Source organism: Canis lupus, chromosome 21 (assembly GCF_011100685.1).
Source record: "Canis lupus familiaris isolate Mischka breed German Shepherd chromosome 21, alternate assembly UU_Cfam_GSD_1.0, whole genome shotgun sequence".
In the NCBI taxonomy this organism is placed as follows: Eukaryota; Metazoa; Chordata; class Mammalia; order Carnivora; family Canidae; genus Canis; species Canis lupus.
Genome location: NC_049242.1, coordinates 5,224,608 through 5,246,752, shown reverse-complemented (window position 1 = coordinate 5,246,752; position 22,145 = coordinate 5,224,608). Strand labels below are relative to the sequence as shown.

The 22,145-nt window shown below is 40.0% G+C and overlaps 1 protein-coding gene and 1 non-coding gene across 3 annotated transcripts in view; both read right to left on the bottom strand.

The window, feature by feature from the left end:
- Positions 1-1,040: 1,040 nt before the first annotated feature.
- Positions 1,041-22,145, bottom strand: part of MAML2 (mastermind like transcriptional coactivator 2) — a 342,775-nt gene continuing 321,670 nt past the window's right edge. The window contains exons 3-5 of one of the 2 annotated variants that reach the window (XM_038568227.1): positions 14,040-14,243; positions 9,498-9,612; positions 1,041-5,460 (exon numbers count right to left, since the gene is read on the bottom strand). In XM_038568227.1, coding sequence (XP_038424155.1) covers positions 4,445-5,460; positions 9,498-9,612; positions 14,040-14,243 — 1,335 coding nt within the window. In that variant the 3' untranslated portion in view covers positions 1,041-4,444. The remainder of the gene's footprint in view (positions 5,461-9,497; positions 9,613-14,039; positions 14,244-22,145) is intronic. The other variant, XM_038568228.1, reaches the window with a different exon arrangement.
- Positions 18,338-18,467, bottom strand: LOC119865058. The gene has a single exon (XR_005375925.1). It is a non-coding gene; the product is annotated as a small nucleolar RNA SNORA11 (small nucleolar RNA).

Here is a 22,145-nt window from a genome sequence, read left to right as displayed (position 1 = left end):
CGGGACTCCAGGATCACGCCCTGGGCTGAAGGCAGGTGCTAAACTGCTGAGCCACCCAGGGATCCCCAAGATTTTATTTTTAAAATACAGCCAACACCGGGCTTGAATTCACAACCCTGGGATCAAGAGACACACACTCCACCAACTGAGCCAGCTAGGCGCCCCAGCCCTCTTTTATTATTACTGCACACAAGGTAGTGACCACAGCATTTAGTTTTAAAAATCTAAGGTCCGTGTGTTTTGTTAACTCCTATGATGCAGTGTTTTAGTTATGTTAAAGCTCCTAATGAAGTTGATCCTAGGGCACTACCTGTGCTTTGTCTATTATAGCAACTTTGGAAGTATATTTAAAAGATGTTATATTATCATTGAAACTCACAAATGTTCATTAATAAATACCCATGGTGACCACTGCTCAAAGCATTTGTTGCTTCTTTCCTAGCAGGCAAATATTTTCTTTATGAAATTCTGTGATCTCACAGGAAAATGATCTTTTAATATCACATACCAGCTTTCAGTCTTCAGGACTTGGTTTATATTTAGTGGACTAATCATCGACATTGCTTGTTTGTGGATGGTCTAGTTCTAGCTTACTATGATGAGGTCTCTTTTTCACGTGATTTAATTTTCAAGGAGATGGCTGCTTTGTCACATAAGGTTGACTGATAATCTGAAGATTTTCAAAAGGTTGAACAGTGATTTCTCTAGATTAAAAATAATGTTATTTGAGTTTTTTTGCAGTTAATTTTCCATTTAGCTTTGAAAAAAATCAGAATTTTATAGTTGAAAAGGACTGTAGAGCTATTTCAGCCCCATGCTCTCATTTTGGGGTGAGGAAACACAGTTACAGAGAAACATAAAATGTAAATAGATAAAATGTTTAAGAATTTGAACTGCCTTTGGCAACCACAGGGTGGGAAGAAGTGGAGCTCCTGGGTTATTCGTACTTGCTTTTATTCTCTCATCTCTTCTCTCGAGTCTATTTCCATGGGTACACACTAGGATTCATAGGTAATTTTAGAATTGCACAGTTCTTCCTCTTAATTTGTTTATATTTTATTTATTTTTATCGATGTTTTCATTTGTTTACTATTGAACTTTCCAGAGTCAGTGACAGCGACCATATAAAATGTCAATTTTATTATTGCTCCGTTAATAACATGAATTAAAAGGATAATGCCACACATCTTTCTGGCAGAGGGGGAAGGGACAATGAAACCCCAGCAACATATTTCAACAAGGGAGCAAGAACATTTGGTGAGAAGTGCTCCCATTGCCTCCTCCCATCTTTTTTTTTAACCTCTTTGACTCTCAAGAAGGAATGTGTAAATAGGCTCAGTGAGGCTGTGTTTACCTGGCCCCCAGTTCACTCAGACTGGCCCAAACAGTCGCCCAGGCAAAGGCCCACCATGCCTGAGCACTAGAGAGTGCTTATTCAGTAGTAGTGCTGTGCATGTATATAGGATTTTAATACAAACCTTCTAAGTGAACTCAGGAACATTGAAAGGAGACAAGACAGCATTTTACTAGTAGGAGAAGCTTCCCAGAGAATCAATCTGCCCATCACTATTAGTAGTTCTCAGAACTTCCTGTGATAATAGCAACAATATTGTCAGTGACTGAAAGTCTGATTTCATACAAGAGAACCACTTCTGAAGTTTTAAAAACTATTTTTTAACACGTGAAATTACATACAATACAAAATACTTGTTTTACAACTTAAAATCTTTACAGTTATGGGTACAGTTACAGTAATGCAAGTAATATTAGTGCGTTCACTTAGAGCAAGGTTATTTATCTTCATTGGGCTTAACACAAAGCCAAGAATGACTTATTTGCCTAAACTGCTTTCTAGCCTTTGAATAAAAAAAAAGAAAAAGAAAAATGACTTCTACCTCCTGTATAATATGTCAGAATGATAAACAATGCCAACAATTAAGTAGTCCAGTATCTCTATAAATGGGAGATTGGATTCCAATAGCTTTTATGTTGTAAATCTTAAAGTTTTGGCTACATTCTGTCTATCAAATTGTCATTATCTCAGCTTTCAGGAAAATTATGTCATCTTTGGTAACAGGCTGCCCCAAAACAGAAACTATAGACTACACCATTTTTTTCCCAAAGAATCCTGTATTTTAATGAATAGCTGAATAAATAGACATTAATTATGAAATTCACATTAAGATAGAAGAAAATCCAAACATTCTGATTGCTTTATCTCTTAAATTTGATAGCTACTACAAAACATACTATTTATGTTAGGATAAAAATAAGCTGAATCACAAGAGTGTAACTAGGAAGTGCTGGCAAATATATACAGTAACATGGAGGAGTCATAAAATAAAAGTGTTTATATGTACATTTTTTTTCCTTTTTTTTGCATGGAGAAACACTGTTTTATAAAATGGGAAAACACACAGTAGACCACATGCAACAATAACCAATACAATGTGCACAGCAGTATAATCAAATAAGACACAAGAACTATGGGTTTAAAAAATAATTTGGGAGTGGAAAAAAAAAATTGAAACCTGGAATGCTTTCTTATTGAGGTTTCAGAATATAAATTTGTCTAACAAGCCTCTTGATAGTTTTCAAAAGTTCCCACTTGACTTCTTACGGTGTAAGTGTAGAGCTAAAAATAAACCATCATATTATACAAAACTTTGTATATTAGCATACAAAAGGTAACAATTTACTTTTTGTATAAAATATAACCTTTTGATAGTATATTTATTTCACATATGTATAAATATAACCCAAAGAATATGTTTTAAGTCTTTCTACCAAAATATTCTTTACAAAAGTTTACAAAACAAGTAATTTATTCATATTTACAACCTAGCACAGGAAAGATTCTGGGCCAGTGACGTTGGTATTATGTAAAAGAAAGAGAGTGCTTCTAGACGTTTTAAAGATTGAGAGGGCTTTGGAGAACTCTCAAAATATCATCTTTTTAGAACAGACATTTAAAGAGTTCTTAAACAAGTTCAGTTAAATTACATTTGATAATTGAATCTGTGGGCATATAACTAAAAAGGCTGAAGATAACCTAGGTTCTTCCATAATGAGGAAAATGATAGTGATGCTTTGTATCCCTTCCAAATCAGCACACGTCCTCCCCATTTTACAGCTGATCTGTGTGTGGGCACTGCGGTGATGTGACTCAAGGGAAACTCTTTCTTTGATACAGTGCTCAGCCCTGAAGGCGAGAAGCTGATATGCAGTGTCCATCTAGAATGTGCTAAAGATATATCACATCAGGGAGCAAAGAATGAATCCATTGCTACTGGAATAGATCACATTCTATTTAGCTGATTACCCAAATATGCCCCAATTGGGACAGATTGTTTTCTCTCTCAATTATGCTTTCCTTCAAACCCTATGAAACAGATTTGTACCCAACCATACCCACCATTTCTTGTCCTGCCTGATCTTCTGTTTCTTATCTCCAATCCAAACAAGATACCTTTTTTTACCTCAGTTTTCTTACAAATCAATCTCTGGCCATCAAGGGAAGCAGGGAAGACAAGGCTCTACTTCACTCAGCATGGGAACTAACCAGCAGGCATCATTGCAATAAGCAACACCCCAAGTTATTTGTGCCTGGATAAATCTCCCTCGTAGCAACATCCAGTGGGATGTTTTCTTTTTTAAATAGTAAAATCTGATGTGGACAAGTATGCCCTTATATTTCAGTATGATTAGGACAGTTTGTGATTGTATCTAAGACTTGGAAATGGATTCAGAAACTGGTTGTGGAAGCCCAAATAAAATTGGATAGCTCTGCTATCTTGTTTCCTCACTAGACACAGCATGTTGCTAAAGTATGGCATATGGGGGAAAACTGACAAAGTGAGAAGTGAATCTGGGGGAGAAATTCTATGATCCACTGGATGTCTCTAGTTTCTCTGGCTTTCCTCTACTTAGGAGACTGTTTGGTTCCTCCAAACAAACTTACAACATTTCAGCTTACCCTGGAAGTTTCAGGAAAACTAAATGAAAAGATAGAGTGGGAAGATAAAAGCCACAGTTATATCTGTCAGAGCAAATTCAGGAATTTGTTGCTTGTTGCTTGGAATTAGTGCCTCTGGATGACATGGGGTTTAACAAGCTACAATCTCTATCACTTTTCTCTCAGGGAGGAAAGGAGCTTGGGAAGCCTATTTTACATAACTAATTACACATCAACATCATTTCTGTTTGGGTAAACTGGATACTGTGTCCTGGAGTTTAGATGGGGAAAAGTGATCCCAATATTTTACTTTCAGGTTTGAGATTTAAAACAAGCATGTGAACCAAGCACTACAGTTATTTTCTGCTTCCACATTTAAGCCAAGGCATCTTCACGCGGTCCAACTAAAAGTCAAAGTTTGGCCTTTCCAGAGTCCTTGTAAAATACTGCCTTTTAGTACGTGGAGTTTGTTAACTGTCTCCCTGTTCTTTAGGAATTGTTTCCCAAGATTTCATCAAGATTGATGTCTTTCATCCAGTCATCGTTACCAGGCTCTGTCTTCAATAAAGAATCAATGAAATCAGCGTCACTATTGAGGGCAGGGCCCATGTTATCAGTTTGCTGGTTGAGAAAGTCAAAAGCTAAGTCACTGCCATGGTCAGTGCCTTGAAAAGCCCTGGAACTTTGGTTGGGTGAAGGAAAATTGCTCGAGGTCAGGGATGGCGGCTGGCTCATGCCTGTCCTCGACTGATTCAACCCTGTTCCTGACTGGTTCAAATTAGGCAACATTTGTGTGCTTAGCTGATTGGGTCTGAGATTTAGACTTCTGAGTGGACCCATGGTTTGTTCATTTAATGTCTGGCTCATTTGGTTCATGGGTCTCATTTGCACTGCTGGTGTTAACTGATTAGAGGGAGCCACTGCCCTCTGGGGAAACTGCTGGCTGCCTACTGCCTGTTGCAGTGACTGGTTTGGAGTATAGGCTGCAGGTGTACCCGTGGGGAAGCGGACTGCCGTGGACTTCAGAGCTTCCTGTTGTTTGGTGGTTGCTTCTTGAGAGGCCCAGTTTGGTGCTGTTGTGCTGGATGTGATCATCACATTTGATGTTCTCTGTGCTGGCACGCTTGCCATGCTATGGGTTAAATTTGGTCTTAATTGTTGTGAATTGCTAACAGGTCCTGCTCCAAAAGTGGCCACGCTATTATTATTACTTGCTCCTAAGGTAGGGGGCCGTGGCATCAGAGGGTTGTTTTGATTTGCTATCAGTTGGTTTGGGTTTCTCTGTTGGGTCAACTGGTTGACTCCTGAAGTGACGCTGTATGTACCAGGTTGGCTGCAAGGCAGATTTCCATACATCCCCATATTCTGAACTGCTGTGGGTAATGATGGTACTCTCGTCCCATGGGAAGTAGACAGGAGGCTGGAGTTCGGAGTCAAAATGGTATGTGTGGAAACTGGGTTTGCCAAAGCCTGGTTGGAGTTTAAACTTACTGTTGATGAGCCACCTAAGAAAAAGAAGATATTTATATTAGTTTACACCCATAGGTTATCTCCTCTTTCAGAGCAATTTGCAATAACTTATCAGTTCTGAAGCTGTTTTCAGGTGTAAGAACAAATAAAGAGAAATAATCATCACAGCATTTTATATAAAAGAAGTAAGACAGCTTCTGGAAAGAAGTATTACCTAGGTCATCCCTTAGTCAAGAGTCTACATGTCATAAAAAGAAGGCTACAATAAAATGGATCTAGTTTTTAGGTTTTACTTTCTTTCTCTTCTGGAGTCATGATAGTTAATCTTTCTTTTTTAAAAAAAGATTTTATTTATTTATTCATAAGAGACATAGAGAGAGGCAGAGACACAGGCAGAGGGAGAAGCAGGCTCCATGCAGGGAGCCTGATGCAGGACTTGATCACAGGACTCTGGAATCATGACCTAAGCCAAAGGCAGACGCTTAACCACTGACCCACCCAGGTGCCCCTCTTTCTTTCATTTTGAATTACCTTTACTCTATTTCAAGACTGAAGACTACAATTTTGATGAACCAGCTGTCGTGAAATCCATGCTACTGGTTACCTCGTGTCCAAATAAAAAAGTGTGGATGAATCCTATACATGGCTACTAGATTAATATTCCAAACCTATGGCCTTGAAAATCATTTCCAGTTATTCATCTGCATCACCCCTATTCAAGGGGCTTCCATGCGTGGCCCCCAAAGGTCCGAAGGGTAAATTCCCATCTCTTTAAACATCTGGAACTCAAGGTGTCCATGCTCCAGTGATGATTTCTATGTGGAAAACCCTCTACTCCAAGAGGTTTAGTTACTATTGCATCATTATCCACATACCATGAGCCACATTTATTCAGGCTATTTCCCTATCATATGATGCCCTTCTTAACTGGCCAAGCACTACTTCTTCTTCAAAACCCAGGCCAAGGTCTAAGCCCCTCACTGAGCTTTGCCTGATATTCCAGACTGCTCTTTCCAGCAGGATTTGCTCTTTGATGTTTTCATTTAGCACTTTGCTTTTGTATTGGGAAATCCATGGAACCTCAAAGTGGAACCATCAATCATAGGCTGCCAAATAGGGAGGCTCACCATATCAAATAGCAATTAATCAGCACTTTAAAATCTTCCTGATTTGGGCAGGTGAAAGTCATCATGGGAAGACATCTTGAGAAGCAAAATGGAATACCAGAAAGATAAAAATAAGCGTCCAGTAGATTATTAAGTTCCATAGGGGAAAATATTTTTGATTCATTTGTTCACTGTCGTATTCTCTTAGTGGATGGTGCAAAGTAGGTATTCAATTAATATCAAATGAATGAATAAATTAGATACGCAAATCTATAATTTGGAAAAAGGTCTTCTTTCAAAGTACTCTCCCTGCACAGATACAGGGAATCTCAGAGAATCAGAAGTACTAAGAAACAAGAATTAGACACACATAGAAACATCAGAATAGCTCTGCATGAGAAGAACATGGCTGTAGTTGTAGCCCTAGGGAACCCCCCCTGGCTTGGGGAGAGCTAGCATGGCACACAGCCTGATAGACTGAAATCCTTGCTATCTGTTTTTAAATGCCTCCCACTAGACTACATACCCATAGTAGGCAAGAGCAGTCTCTTGTATCTCCTTGTATGTCCAGACTGAGCACAGACCCCTGCACCAGTAGGGTAGTAAGAGTTTGATAAAGAGGGATCAGAGTCACACAGGAGATGCTTGAATTGTAGGGAATTGACACACAGCTGATGATGGTAAGCAACACCATCTTGGGATCTAAAGGTTTCACCATAAGGAAATAGACACTATGAAACTGCTACGAGAAAAAATTTAGAGGTTTTAAAAAGTCATTCACTCTAGGTACCCTCTGTTTTGACAATATGCCCTGAGTAGGTTTATGAAGAGAGCAAATAGTTTTAAACAACCACAGTAGAGAGGATTTCCATAAAGATCATGGATATCGATCAGTTCATATTTGAACATTCCTAATAGGTGGTAAAAATTGTACCATGTGCTTTTCATACATCATTCCTGATATTAACATCTGGACAAGGTGATCATTACTGCATTGAGATTAAAGTAAAAAATGATAAAAAAGTTTGTGCTGTGCTTGTTGCTTATTTCATCCTCAGAAGGACATGGGAAGTATGATGCTCTTGAATAGTGGCTCTTACCCACTTGGGGCAGCAATTGGTTGCCAAGGATCCCTCCCTTAAGAAGATCCCCATTTGCACTGTGAAAGTGGCTTGCCAGTGCCTATGAAGTAGCCATCCTCCCTGTCTGCCTTAGAAACGGGCCCCTGATTTTGCAGCAATGTGCCCAGCTGAAAAATCACATTTCCCAAACTTCCTCAGTGATGGAGGGGTCCACATGAATAAATTCCAGCTAAAGGTAGAAGTTATTAGGTGTGAGTCTAAGAAATCTATTTTTTAAAAAAGACTTTAGGTATTTGAGAGAGAGGGCTCACAAGCAGGGGGAGCAGCAGAGGGAGAGGGAGAAGCAGGTTCCCTGCTGAGCAGGGAGCCTGATGCGGGTCTTAATTTGTCTCTTATGAGCCCAAAAGTGGTGACAAGAGGATTGGGCTTAATGCAAATTCCAAGAGAGAGGAATGTCTGGGATCATGACCTGTCATGATCATGACCTGAGCTGAAGGCAGATGCTTTACCAATTGAGCCACCCAGGCGCCCCTCAAGAAACCTATTTTGAAAAGAGATTCTGACTCATTTGGGAAGACATTCTCCCTTTTCCCTTCTTTTGCCATTCTATCTGGAATACTGATGTGAAGGATGGCAGTGTGGTGGTCACAAGGCAACCTTTAGGGTGGAAGGTGCATGCTAAAGAAGGTGGAGCAGAAAGACAAAAGAAGCCTGGATCCCTGACAACACAGTACAGCCACAACATCAGCCTGAGACTGCTATCCTTGAGATTCTTTTCTGTGAATGGGAAAGAAAAGCCCAAACATCCACTGTGAATTTTGTATAATATTTCAAAGGGCTCCTAGCCTCCCCTAAACCTACTGATAGGCCATGGTGCAAGAACCATGTTCCAAATGAACCTCCACCTTGTCTTTCAGCCACGTTGAGGACAGAATCAAATAGAGAATCCAATTTTCAGCCTAAGACAAAATAATCTTAGAGAGTGGAATGTATACATCCCATTCCTAATTTTAGTGGCGAGAGGCAGTCCGGTACATTTGAAAGAGTTTAAATACATTAGAACAACATAGTTATAGCTAAGCACAACAGGACCAGAAAATATTTTAAAAACAGGAATACTCCTAGCCCTTCCTTTTTTTAGAGGCTCTTCTGTATGGCTTTGTGGATGGATGAAGGTAACAGATAAATCAGGGAGAACTTGGAAAAATAGAGGATAAACTTAATTTACATGAGAAAGCACAGAAAGGTACTAAACAGAAGGCAGGGACAGTCTAGGTTAGGTCTGGGAGAAGTTCCTTTAGGGTTCAGGGAGTAGGAGGAGAGAGATTTTAGAGGTAATGCCTACTACCCATGTAATGTTGAGTGACCTACTAAAAAGCTTTACTTTGGATCTTAAATGCAATCAACCTGTGAGTTTTTGAGAGACTTCATAAAGATGTCATTTGCTTTCCAATGATGTCTTGGTGTCAGGACTATCTGTCTCTTATAAGCCCAAAAGTGGAGACAAGATTGGGCTTAATGAAAATTCTAAGAGGGAAGAATGTTTGCTTACCTTACATGATTTGAGTCAGGATACCTTGCTGGGAAAAGAATGGTCAAACTAAGAAGATAGAAAAAATTTAAACTCTCTTGAGCTCTCAGAGGTAATTTGGAGGGCAGTAAAATATGTGAATGTGAATAGAGAGAGGACAAGAATCAGCAAGAAATGATGAAAGGACTAAAAACACTCAACTTCAGTCTTGATCTGAAAGTTAAATGGGAACTAGTGCAAGATTTAAGAAAGATGTGACATTTCCATATGAGGCAGGGAGAGGAGGAAATGTTAAAAACTGAAGTTTTTTTCTTCTGCAGTTATGATTTTTACTGATTTTTAAGAACACTCACCAGAATACTGAGCAGCAGTCGGCTGCATACTGCCCGCGCTTCTTCTTTGGTCTTTGTAATCTGGGGGTGGCCTTGTCAAATGTCTATTTATCTGATCCTGTGGAGCTATTTTCTCCTGGAAAACACAAATGAAAACATATTAAGTGGCATGCTCACTTACCCACTTGTAAACATTTATAGACTGTCATTTAAAAAAATAAGACAGTGAACAATTTTATAGCAATAGTTGCAAATCATGGACTTTATTTACTATACTAGTCTTACTTCAGAGACCGGTCTTTTCAATTTCAATGAATTTCCTGCCTGGAAGTATAATTTTTACCACTCTTTAACTCTTAGCATGTGTTTTGAGTCTAGGAGCTAATCTCATTTTATTTTGCAATTAGATTTCAGTGAGAGCTAAATTCGTATGATTTTTTTTAAGATTTTATTTATTTATTCATTCATTCATGAGAGACACAGAGAGAGAGAGAGAGAGAGAGAGGCAGAGACACAGGCAGAGGGAGAAGCAGGCTCCATACACCGGGAGCCCAACGTGGGACTCGATCCCGGGTCTCCAGGATCGCGCCCTGGGCCAAAGGCAGGCGCCAAACTGCTGTGCCACCCAGGGATCCCAACCTCCATTTTCAAAGATAAACATAACTGACACAGGTAGACAGAGAACAATATAATTCTAGAAAAGTCAATAAATAGAAAACTTTGTAAAGATAGATGGATAAATTAGATGGATGTCAAATGTGCACTGGCTACCTCAGATCCCACTTAAATCATGTATTTCTCAATTTCCTGAGCTTTCTAACTAGAACAAATCTACTATGAAGAAAAAAAAATGCCCTTAAAACAACAAACCAAGTTCAAATTCTTGTTTCTAAAAAAAAAAAAAAAAATTGAAAAACTCACGGGTTTTGGGCCATCAAGTAATTCATGTAAAACACAATTTTGATGAGCTAAGTGTAAATGAATCAGAAACATATGGATTACATTTCTTTTAAATATGGGTTGACAAATTAAGGAAAAAAGTGGTTGGTGAAAGTCTTTATGGTTTTGCCCAAACCCTAAATGTTTCAGAAACAGCTTGAGATGTTCCATGAACCCAAATGTGGTGATGTTCAACCATTCCTGTTGTAAACTATTGTGCAAGCTGACAGTTTTGATTTTTTTGCCAAGCACGGGACTTTCTGAATTCTTCTCTTTTTCAAAAACATGTATCATTTTTTTCTTATGTAACTAGGTGTTTCTGCTGTTTATATATACATATATATATATATATTTTTGATTTTGTTTATTTATTCACGAGAGACAGAGAGAGAGAGGCAGAAACACAGGCAGAGGGAGAAGTAGGCTCCCTCCAGGGAGCCCAATGTGGGAGTCAAACCCGGAACTCCAGGATCATGCCCTGAGCCAAAGACAGACGCTCAACCTCTGAGCCACCCAGGCATCCCTCTGCTGTTTATATTGCAGAAAACAGGGTTTGTGAATATGTGCATGTGTGTGTGTGTCTCTCTCTCTTCACACACACGCACACACACAAGACAGCATCAGGCCCTTGGTTCCTGATTAAAGACTAGATCTCAAATCTGAACTTATTTTTATATATATTTAATCTACTTACTGACTTTATTTCCCTGAAGGCTAAATTAGGTTGTCCAAAGAGTTAACAATACATCTCTAGAAACTTTAGTTTCTTGAACTGCTTGTTCATAGATGAATTACATTCAATGGCCTTGCCTATGGACTATCATGGAACTGCCATGTTGTCACTTGAGTCTGAGGAATAGCAAAGACCAGACTCCAACATGGAAAGCAGATTGCTCCCATTCCCATCCTATGCAAGAGGATGACACTCCCATTCTGTGTAAGTGTAATCTCACAGGCCATCCCTGAGACTACTTCTGTGCAACCTGAAATTAAACTTATCAGCTAATGTTTTATGATCTTGGACCCAATAATTCAACCCGATCACTTGGACCTGAAAACCTATTAGAGAAGTAATCTCTGTTGACTGTCCTGTCCTGCTTCAGTTTTGCCATCTCAAAATGTGAACTGTAGATACTTCTAGGACCTTCCTAGTACTCCAATTGTAAGGACTAATCCTTTACCTCTGTGAAAGCTTGGCATGGTGCCTGGCACACAGAAGGTGCACAAAATGTGTTGGTTATTATGATGCCCACAGTGTTACATACTACTCATCTCCTGTTGTGCTTCATTGGTGGGAGTAAGGATAACGCACTTTCATGAGAAAATGTCTCTATTTAGGCGCCTTTCTGGCCTTGCCAACTGACTGGAAATGACTACAAAGCATATGCTAATGTAAAGCCATATCAAAGACTGTTTCTTCCTGGATATGCTAAAAAGCACAGGCACTCTCAATGGTGTCCAAACAAAGAGAAATGTGAATGGTTTATAAAAATCACAAAAACAGCAATTCCATTCTCATTCATCTCTCACAGCTTATGCCACTGCCCTTTGCACCTGTCCCAGTGGTGACTCAACTGGGGCCCAATGAGAGTTAGGCCACTGCCAGGACTCGACCCTCCTGGCAGGTTTCCTTGCCTTTTAATCAGAACTGAAAAATCCAGAAATTCAACCTCTGCATGTTATAATTCAGCACACTAGAAGTACTGATGGGAATAATGAGAGTGTGCCGAATCTTGGATTGTATGTTTTTCTCTCCTACTGCCCTTGTTTCTGAGCTATTTGGTTGGCGAAGATCAAAAGAAGAGAGGGGATTGGTGGGACAGCTAGAGTTTTCATAACTTACACATAACTTTTAGAAGAAATTGGTTGTGTCACTTTGTGATCCTGTTAGTGGCACTCCTCCACCTATACCTTAGGGCAGTACTCCAGGTCACCCGTAAATTTGTTGCTTTCTATTCCTTATTCATTTCTCACTATTTTTCACCTGCTCTAGACTCCAAAGTTATTCCATTTGTCATTCCTTAAAAATAATGATTATGTTACTATTTACACTTTTCATTGTGTATCAAATATTTCAGAATATAATCTCAAACCCACAAACAAATATACCCCTGGGCTATAACTTTTGTTGTCTTACCCCTCTTCACCTGGAATGGAGGACCTTACTTACTCTATCCATCAGAATCCTACAGTGTTCAAGGTCAAAGTCAAAGTCAAATTTTACCTCTTCTGGGAGACTCTTTAATCTCCCCGGGCTGATTTTATCTTTCTTCCATTACATTTTCCCTTACTCTGTTCATACTTTGTTGTAATGCAAATCTGAGTCTGGTGTTTCCTTGTTTAAAATCCTTTAAGTTCTCTCCATCGGTTTTTAAGACGATGTAATTTATCAAGCTCTATCCACTGGCCTCTCCTCTCTGGCCTCCTTGCCTATTACTTCCTTATCCTCTACCTCCATATACTACATCATATGTAGTGTACGTTACTGTCTCTGAGTCTTTGAATCTGCTGGTTCTTCTGGCCTGAACACCCGCCTCCTCTCTCCCCCATCACATTTCAGATCTTCAGTAGACATAACTTCCTCTCTGAGACCATTTCTAGCATTTAATCACATGCCTTACAATTGCCTATTTATTTGACATCCCTGTGGGCTCTGAGCTCCTTAAGGACAGAGACTGGGTCTATCTTATTTATAGCTGTTTTCTCACTGTAAATCAGTTAATATTTACTGAATGAATTATAGCACTTATCACAGCCTAGATTTCAGACTTTTATGACAAAGCTCTTTAAGCACCAAAATTTTTAAATTTGTTTTTCACATTTTTGGGTACCTTGCCTCTATGGAACCTCAACCTGGAGATGACTAACTCTGCCCCCACCCTTTTTTTCATTTGGGCCAAATCATCTGAAGGGAGAGAATGAAACTTGGAGAGGAGGCTTGTGTTTGGAGGCAGGAAGTGCTTGGACCAGGGCCTGAGTGTATGTCCCAGGACATGGACGAGAGAGCAGATGAACAGTGAGGCAGGGCTGATGCCTGAGTCCTGCTGGTGAAATAACCACCTTGCCTTTCTTTAAGATCATTTAACTATGGCCAAAGCTGGAACTATCTCTTCAATTTTCTTTACAAACATCCCTCATTCTGAGATGCTTTATTTTGGAATGCCAAATCTTAAGTTTTGAAACTCCATGCTGGCTTTATACAACTGTTGTTGAAATTCCTTTTATCTCTAAAGTCAGTTTAGATTCCAGCTGATTTAAGTTCTGTCCACTATTTCTACCCATCAGGGCTGCAGCACAAAAATGTCTCCTTTTGCCTGATTCAAATGCCTATGTTGGTGGTTCTTAACATTCCTGGGCTGGGCAGGGCCGGGTAGGTGGGGTGCCATGCATTCCAACTGTCCAGCAGCTGGTAAATCAAGTAAGTGGTTTTGTTTTGTTTTGTTTTGTTTTGTTTTCCTGCAGTGCTTTAACTTAGGTATACAATTAGCTTCACTTCCAGCCAAGACACTCTTGTTGCTATCACCTCAGTAGGCATGGATCAAAGGGCAGTGAACAGAAAGGGGAAATAATGAATTCCCACTGGTAGGCCAATAGGAACATGCAGTAGAAATGAGAAAGTTTTACCGCATCAACCAGCATCTGCTGCTGGAGGAGAAGGTGTTGCTTCTGCTCCATGATCTGCCTCTGTAGAGTCTGTTTCTTTCCCATCAACTGCTGATTCAACAGTGATTGCTGGGAGTTCATGTAACCACTTCCGGTGTTTGGATTTGAGCAGGGGTTGGGACTTGGACTGGGGCCTGTGTTCTGGCCTACCACAGAGTGTTGATCCTAAAGAAGAGAAAGGGGTGGGGTGGGGGGAAGCTACTGTGAATTAAAAGAAGAAAAATGTAGCACAAAGATCATAAGCTTAGATTCCGAACATTTTTTCATCTTGTTAAGATCAAACATGGTTAAATGGGTTGAAGATCAGAGAATTGCTTTTTAAATGTAGGAGGAAAAATGCACATTACAGCAACCAAAGCAGCTGGGTTAATGACATTAGGGCACTGGAAAAGCTCCCATATGACTCTGATGGTGGAACCTCCACATTCCAGAAGGTGTTTATGGAACCTCAAAGAAACGACCATAAAAACATATGGCAAACCTCTTAATTGCTCAGGAACAAACACATCATAAAGTAACAAGTTCTTCCTTTTCCTTAAAGTTAGCACATATCATTGCTGATCCTGCAACAAAAATTATGTTTCAGTGCATATGTTTAAAAGTTGAATAACAACTTTGGTCAGAAGGGGCCCAGCTTTCAGTGATAAGTCGGGAAGGCCTGTGAGTTTCTGTTTTGGAAACTTGGAAGGGACTTCACTTTTCAGAGACTTGTCAGTTTTGCTCCCTGGTCAGTAAGTCAGGAATTCCAATCTATCTATCAATCAGCAAAAGAACACCAAACCAACAATGATAAAGTACTGATAAAAAAACTCAACATTAAAAAAAAAAAAACCAAAAAAACTCAACATTGTATATTAGTAATATTGGGTATCAGTGAATTGCCATTATAACTCCAAGGCTCTACCAATTTTAAGGCACTGACATGTCAGGACCTTGTAGAGAAGAAAGCTTAAACCTAGCAAAATGTTTTCATGAGTTCCCAATGATGTGTTTAGGCTTGTACACTGTTGGATTTACAAGAAAATTCTAGCTATACACATTGTTGGGGATACAAGAACTCTTCCCACCTTGAAGAATGTATCTAATTAAGGAAGAAATCGCATGCTTACATAGAAAAATAGAAGAAAATACAGAATCAAGTCTTAGATATGATACAAGTACAAAGTCAAAGGTTCCTCACACTTTGATGATATTCACTGGGGAAACCGATGCTCTGGACTTGCTCCAGAAATTCTGAGGCTATAGACTGGGTCCCTGGTCAGGTAATTCTACTACTACTACCAAATCTACTCATTGGTTCAGAGTATGCTCTTTGATAAACATTGGATTATGTGAGCAATAAAATCCATTCTCCATCTGGACTGTGTGAAATTACAAGAGATTAAAAAGATAAGGCAACTCTCATGATGCCTCATAAGCAGTCATACATACTCTATTTGTGAAGTCTCTTCCCTTTTATCTCATTTTTTTTTTCTTTAGCTATCTACTAAACTAAAAAAAAAAAAAAAGCTACCAGTCCACAGCCTGGAGAAACAGGAAATATGGCCTTGTGTCTGTAGTCTCTGGGGCTACAGAGCTCACCAAATACCTCAAAAGCAAAGGGATACAAAATAATTCTAAAGATGCCCAGGCACTGAGCCTTATTACAGGCCAGGCACTGTCCTCAACGTGTCACATGATTTACCACATTGAATCCTCCCAACGAAATGATGAGCGACAACTAGTAGTATCATCTGAAATTTGCAGATGAGAAACCTGAACTCAGACATCAGATGGAAGACTGGAAGCCAGGTCTGCCTGACTCCAGAATTCTATTTCTCAATCACCATACCTATTGTCTCTCAGCTAAGATAAGAAGTGTTGAGGGAAAAAGATGCTTCTACTTTTGGGCTGTGCAAACCCACCTGCCCATGGAGCACGTGTGGATTGAGCACATTCTGCAGAGATGAGTACCCTCCAACAGGCATGTGGAAGGGAGTGTGTTGGGGAGAAGGGCAGGCTGTAGGGTCTGGGAGGGGGGCGGTCCTCCTCACCAGTTAACTAAAAATAACGGGAGCTCTGAGGCAGGCACATCCTCCATGTGGCTTTAAATAGTCATCCTCCAACACCTCTGCATGCAATGCCCAGTCAGTTCTCTCCAAGCTAAATCCATCTTGGTTCTTGGAGAGGAAAGTTCACCCCTACATGTCCTACAAGTCACTAGGGATGTGGGCATGGTAACATAGTACACAAGATCATGAGCTCTGCAGATAAGCCTGCTTTAAGTTGTATCCCAGTTTCGGCACTTATTAGCTGTGTGATCTCAGAGAAGTTAATTTACCTCTATGAGCCTCAGTATCCTTATCTGTAAAATGGGCACCAGAACAGTACTGACTCCATGAGGTCCCTGTGAGAATGAGTGGAAATAATACAATGCCAATAATATTAAGCACAGAAGTAGCACTTAATAAGGACAGCTGCTCATAATTGTTAGAGTTATTTCAACACACAGGAGCAAGAGTCTGTTTTGTTTGTCTACTGGGAAGTAAGGGAGATAGGCCTTCCAGATTGCACAAAGCTGTTCTGTGTGGACTCTATCAGAAATGCAGAGGTTTCCATTACATTGTGGAGAGTGAGCTACTGATGGGCCCAGAGAATGATCTTCATCCTCCTACCTGGAGATGTTGGAAGAGGAGCGGAGAGCCATTCTCTGATGGAAAGTCTTTTGGAGGATGCTGCTTTCATCCAGGGTTAGAGGCTTGGTTCAGGGCCGTAAGACTTTTTTTCTGTGCTTGCTTTTATTTCTTAATATCCGATTATTTATTAATAGAGCAGACAATATGCATTGACTAAGTATTACACCTTAATTTCTTCATTTGTAAAGTAGAAGTAATTACATTAATGACATAAAATTAAATCAGATGAAATTTAGAGCAGTTCTAGGCACTCTAGATACTTGATTAAATTTTAGCAATTAATATTTTTCTTATTTCTTTATTATTTTGTAAATGGCAGAGATACATTGTTTGTGGCAGCCGCGATGGCCCGGTGGTTTGGCGCCACCTTCGGCCCCGGGTGTGATCCTGGAGACCCGGAATTAGGTCCCATGTCGGGCTCCCTACATGGAGCCTGCCTGCTTCTCCCTCTGCCTGTGTCTCTGCCTCTCTCTCTCTCTCTGTGTGTCTGTCATAATTAAATAAATACAATCTTAAAAAAAAATTTTTTTTTGTGAAGATGCTTACACTATAAGTGTACCTGGATCATAGATGTGGTGTGTTTTGCTCCCATAATATTTTATTTTACCTTTTTTAAAAATTTTGCAACGTTAATGTAAGACTGATAGCAAAAACATGAAAACAGGACAAAAGCACACAATAAACACAGGAAGGGCAAAGCCAGTTTCATCTTGCGTGCCATCCTGGATAGGCAGGTAGAAGCTGCCCAGAGTACTGTGGTAAGAAGGGATCTGAGGAGGTACTCTGGTATGGTGAGTTTTGGATCTAGTTTTGGATCATAACTGTTGGATCCAGGAGAAGTTGCTGTTCTTCTTGTCCTGGCAGCATTTCTGGTCTGGAGGGTGGAGCTGGTGTTGGCCACACCACTGGTACCACTGCTAATACCAGCTCTCCAAGCAGCTCTCCTGTTGGCATGGTTGCCATTCAAAATGTACTGATGGTATGTGGCCCAGGAGCCAAGGGAATCCTAGCCCAGCGACTGCTAAAATCTCTGTCATCCTACCAGGTCAGAAGCTACACCCATATGTCATCCCAGCTCCAACCATCCAATCAGAGCTTCATCCTCAATGTTCATCTGGGCCCTCATCTTGGCCCTGGCATGTGCCTCAGCCATTTCCACATCTATTGCCTTGAATGAATCATCACAGCCTCCAATAAATGAGCCTTCCACTTCTGGGGGGTCTCAGTCCTGATTCTGGGTGATGAATCTCAGCACGTTCATCTTGCTGGTCTTGTGGAGGGCTCACAGGCCCTAGAGGAATTCATAGTTGGGTGGGCTGCTACTGGGAATCTTCTTATTCCAGGTATCTCAGTGTGAGAGGATGATAAACATTTGCTTCCAGCCAGGCAGATCTGTTGTTGCACCACTGGCTCCAGGTGGCCCCTTTCCAGTCCCAGTGCCTGCACAGGGTGGGGGATAGGGGTGGGCTGTCTTGGACCTCACCCATGCCTCAACTCCCAGGGTTTCTGCCTCCAGGATTGAGGCCTACAAAGCCTTAGGCTGTTGGTCCTATTCAGAAGACATGTGGAGATGCAAGGTGGGACACGTGTAGGGTGTCTGTTCATAGGAAGGCCACACATTTTGTGCCTCTTGTCACAACAAACCCAGATTCCTCTTGGGTGTGTTATAAACAGAGGAGCCATTTCTTCAGGCTCCCTGCTCTGAGCACACCCCATGCTCCCATCATATTTTATTTTATTTTTTTTCCCCATCATATTTTAAACACAAACTTTGCCCTCCAGTGGGCCACAGTCCCCACTATTTCTTATTTTATTATATCTGCCCATTTCCCTCATTTCTATTACTTGCCTGGTTCATGTAGGCATTTGAGGTTAAGAACTCTGGCTTGGGGACACCTGGGTGGCTCAGCGGTTGAGCCTTTGACTCAGGGCATGATCCCGTGGTCCTGGGATGGAGTCTCACATCAGGCTCCCTGTATGGAGTCTGCTTCTCCCTCTGCCTCGGTCTCTGCCCCACCCCCACCCCCGTCTCAAATAAATAAATAAATAAATAAATAAATAAATGTATCTTTAAAAATCCTTAAAAAAAGATCTCTGGCTTATAGTTGATCTAGGAGTCTAAGATACACACATCACATCCCCACGTACATCCTCACTCAAAGTTACTGCAGTAAATAGCATGCATAACAATTTCCATTAGGTGGTATGATATCTACTGGTGCTTTAAGATTAAAATCTAGATCTTCTGGAATTCTGGGATCGAGTCCCACATCGGGCTCCCTGTGAGGAGCCTGCTTCTCCCTCTGCCTATGTCTCTGCCTCTGTCTGTGTCTCTCACGATAAATAAATAACATCTTTAAAAAGAAAATAAAATAAAATCCAGATCTTCTAATGCCTAATCTAGTGCATTAGTAATTAGTGCACCTGTGCATCCATCCGTCCATTAACGAAGTCAACAATTTTATTGAATATCTATTATATGCTAGGCAGTTTTCTATTTCCTGGAGATTAAAAAAAATTATTTAGAAAGAAAAATTGAAGAGAAAGAGGTGGGCAGAGTGCTTGGCATTGGCAAAATTGGTGAACTTCAAAATAATTTCCAGGGAAATTTGGAAACCTAGCCTCCTCTAAAATTTATAAAAGATCTGCATACCAAGAAAATGTAACTCTCTTTCTCTCTCTAATCAAACAGATGGACTGTGCTAAATTTAGTTTCATTCCTTCACAATACCAAAGCATATAAATAAGAGATAAGCTCTCTTTTGGAATTTTGTACAGGGTTTTTGAGCCTTGTAGCTTCTGGCCAATGGGCTTTACCACATATTCTGCCATATACATTCTTTCATGTCAGGATTGAAGTAATAGTTGGCTGCTGCTACATTTTTTTTGCCCTTATGTTAGCTATGAAACACGAAACACCTTCTTACACAGGCTTGCTGTCATTGCCAAGATGTTGTGCAAACCTTATTACATAAAATATTTTGAAAGAAAAATCTGCTCTGATGCGTTGGCTTTGATTTGCATATTCAGCCTCACTCTGCCTTCCATTCAGCCCATGGAGAACCTGGCCTATTAGAAATCAATCTCTTTCTATTTCAACACTCATTGTCTCCTTAGAGCTTGTGAAGACGCAAGCTTAGGATGGCACATCCTAAGCCTGTAGATGAAAGAAAGAGTGTGTGTGTGTGTGTGTGTGTGTGAGATTGCAAATGAATTAGGTCATTTCTATCAATGCAGTCTTTTACATGACAGAAAACCCAGTTTTCTAGAGAAACTAGAGTTAAAGGCTGATTTGGCAGCTAATAATAGCCATATATGATTGGTTAAAATCATGAACTTTAATGATCTTTCATTTTACGCGTGTGTTTATTTTCTCTTTCTATCAATAAAATTACAGTATTTTATGCTAACCTACAAAATAGGCTTCTGATCCTATCCTCCTGGATTGATATAAATTTGCATTTAATATGCACTTACAGTTTTTCACATTTGTGTGTGTGTGTGTGTGTATGAGAGTTTAATTTTTTTTTAATTTATTTATGATAGTCACACAGAGAGAGAGAGAGAGAGGCAGAGACATAGGCAGAGGGAGAAGCAGGCTCCATGCACCGGGAGCCCGACGTGGGATTCGATCCCGGGTCTCCAGGATCGCGCCCTGGGCCAAAGGCAGGCGCTAAACCGCTGTGCCACCCAGGGATCCCTGTATGAGAGTTTAAAGTCCTGTTATAGTATTAGTAGTTAAGCCACTGAGTTAGAGTAGTATGCCAGTGCTGAGATATGGTTAAAGCTTCTTGATCCTTCTTTTAATCCAGCACGGGACGGCCAGGCCAATGAAACCATATCTGTATTCTTCTAATAAAGGTCTGCCAATAATTAAGCTATGTCTTTAGAATTACTACCTTCACTCTACCTGATTCAGTTATTCAACAAATATTTGTTGAGCATCTACTATGCATTATGCATTCTTCTAGGCCTTGGGGATCAGAGTCCATGCAACCTATTGAAAAACCCTGCAGCTTGTCTGTACTTTGAAGTTTTCTATCTGGGATACTTACAGAAAATCTATCTTCCAGAATGGTCTCAAGGATGTTAGAAAATCATTGGTATATCAAACCTGTTTGCTAAAGGCAAACATGCTCATGAGTAAATGGCAGTATGTAAGGTTGATTTACATTCACAGGAAGCTGGAAGCATGTTTTAATGCATGGAAAACATGGTAAAGGAATGTGTTCCCAAATTTGTTATTTGTTAACTTAGTATCTTATTCATGGATTTGTATGGGAAGCACTAACTCAGGAAGGAGGTAAACTATGTCTATAAGATCTGATAGAAAATTAAGGAGACACTTGAAATCTTGTAAATGGGCACCCTTTTCTTTAGGGTGCAAATTACTTCTTCTTGTTATTAACTCTATTTCTCTTAAAGCCAGGTTGAAGTCCTTTTGAAAAAATGTCCAAATTCTACAATTAGAAATAAATTCCACTATTCTAGCCCTAGGAGCTCATTCACCAAAGCCTCTTCTTTAAAATTTCAGGGATAAAAATTTAAAGAGACTGTATAAAAAAAGTCTTGAGGGGCACCTGGTGGCTTAGTGGTTGAGCATCTGCCTTTGGTTCAGGCTGTGATCCGGGGTCCTGGGATTGAGTCCCACATCAAGCTCCTTGCAGGCAGCCTGCTTCTCCCTCTGCCCATGTCTCTGTCTCTCTCTGTGTGTCTCTTATGAATAAATAAATAAAATAAATAAAATCTTAAAAAAAAAAAAGTCTTGTAACTCTTAGTACTAAACATCAGAGGACAGGCCGGGCCACTGGGTCTTACTTTGCTAAAATGTCTATATATGCTACGTCACACTTATATGTAAGAGATCTTTTAAAAAGATGTTAACTAATAAAAATGCTGTGATTACCTCTTTCTTTCATTTAGTGGAATGCAAAGGCTCTGTCAAGCAGGATTGATTTCAGCAAAAGGTAGAATAGGGTCCAATTAGACATGTCCTAAAGCAGCAAAGAAAAATATCCCTGGTTTCATTGAAGTATGTTGAAATATTAAGACTCATTGATGTTAGCCATTTTTACTGTTAAATTAGTTTTGTGGACTGAAAGTGTGACATAGTTTCACAAAGCAAGCAAAGTTACTAGGCAAGTATTGTTCTCTTAATATTAAAAAAATAACACTCTTAAAAATATTTGTCTTCTTTTGGGCATCTGGATAAAATGGCTCTCTGTTTTTCTTACTTTGGAAGGGGGATATATAATGATCTTTTTCCCCTACAAAAAATGAAGTAATGTATGCTACTTGGGATCCATGAGAGAATTTTGGCGTGGGATGACTGCCCTTTCTTTTTCTTGGCTTCCAGAGCTAGGCATCTGCAATTTGCAAAACAAATTCAAGA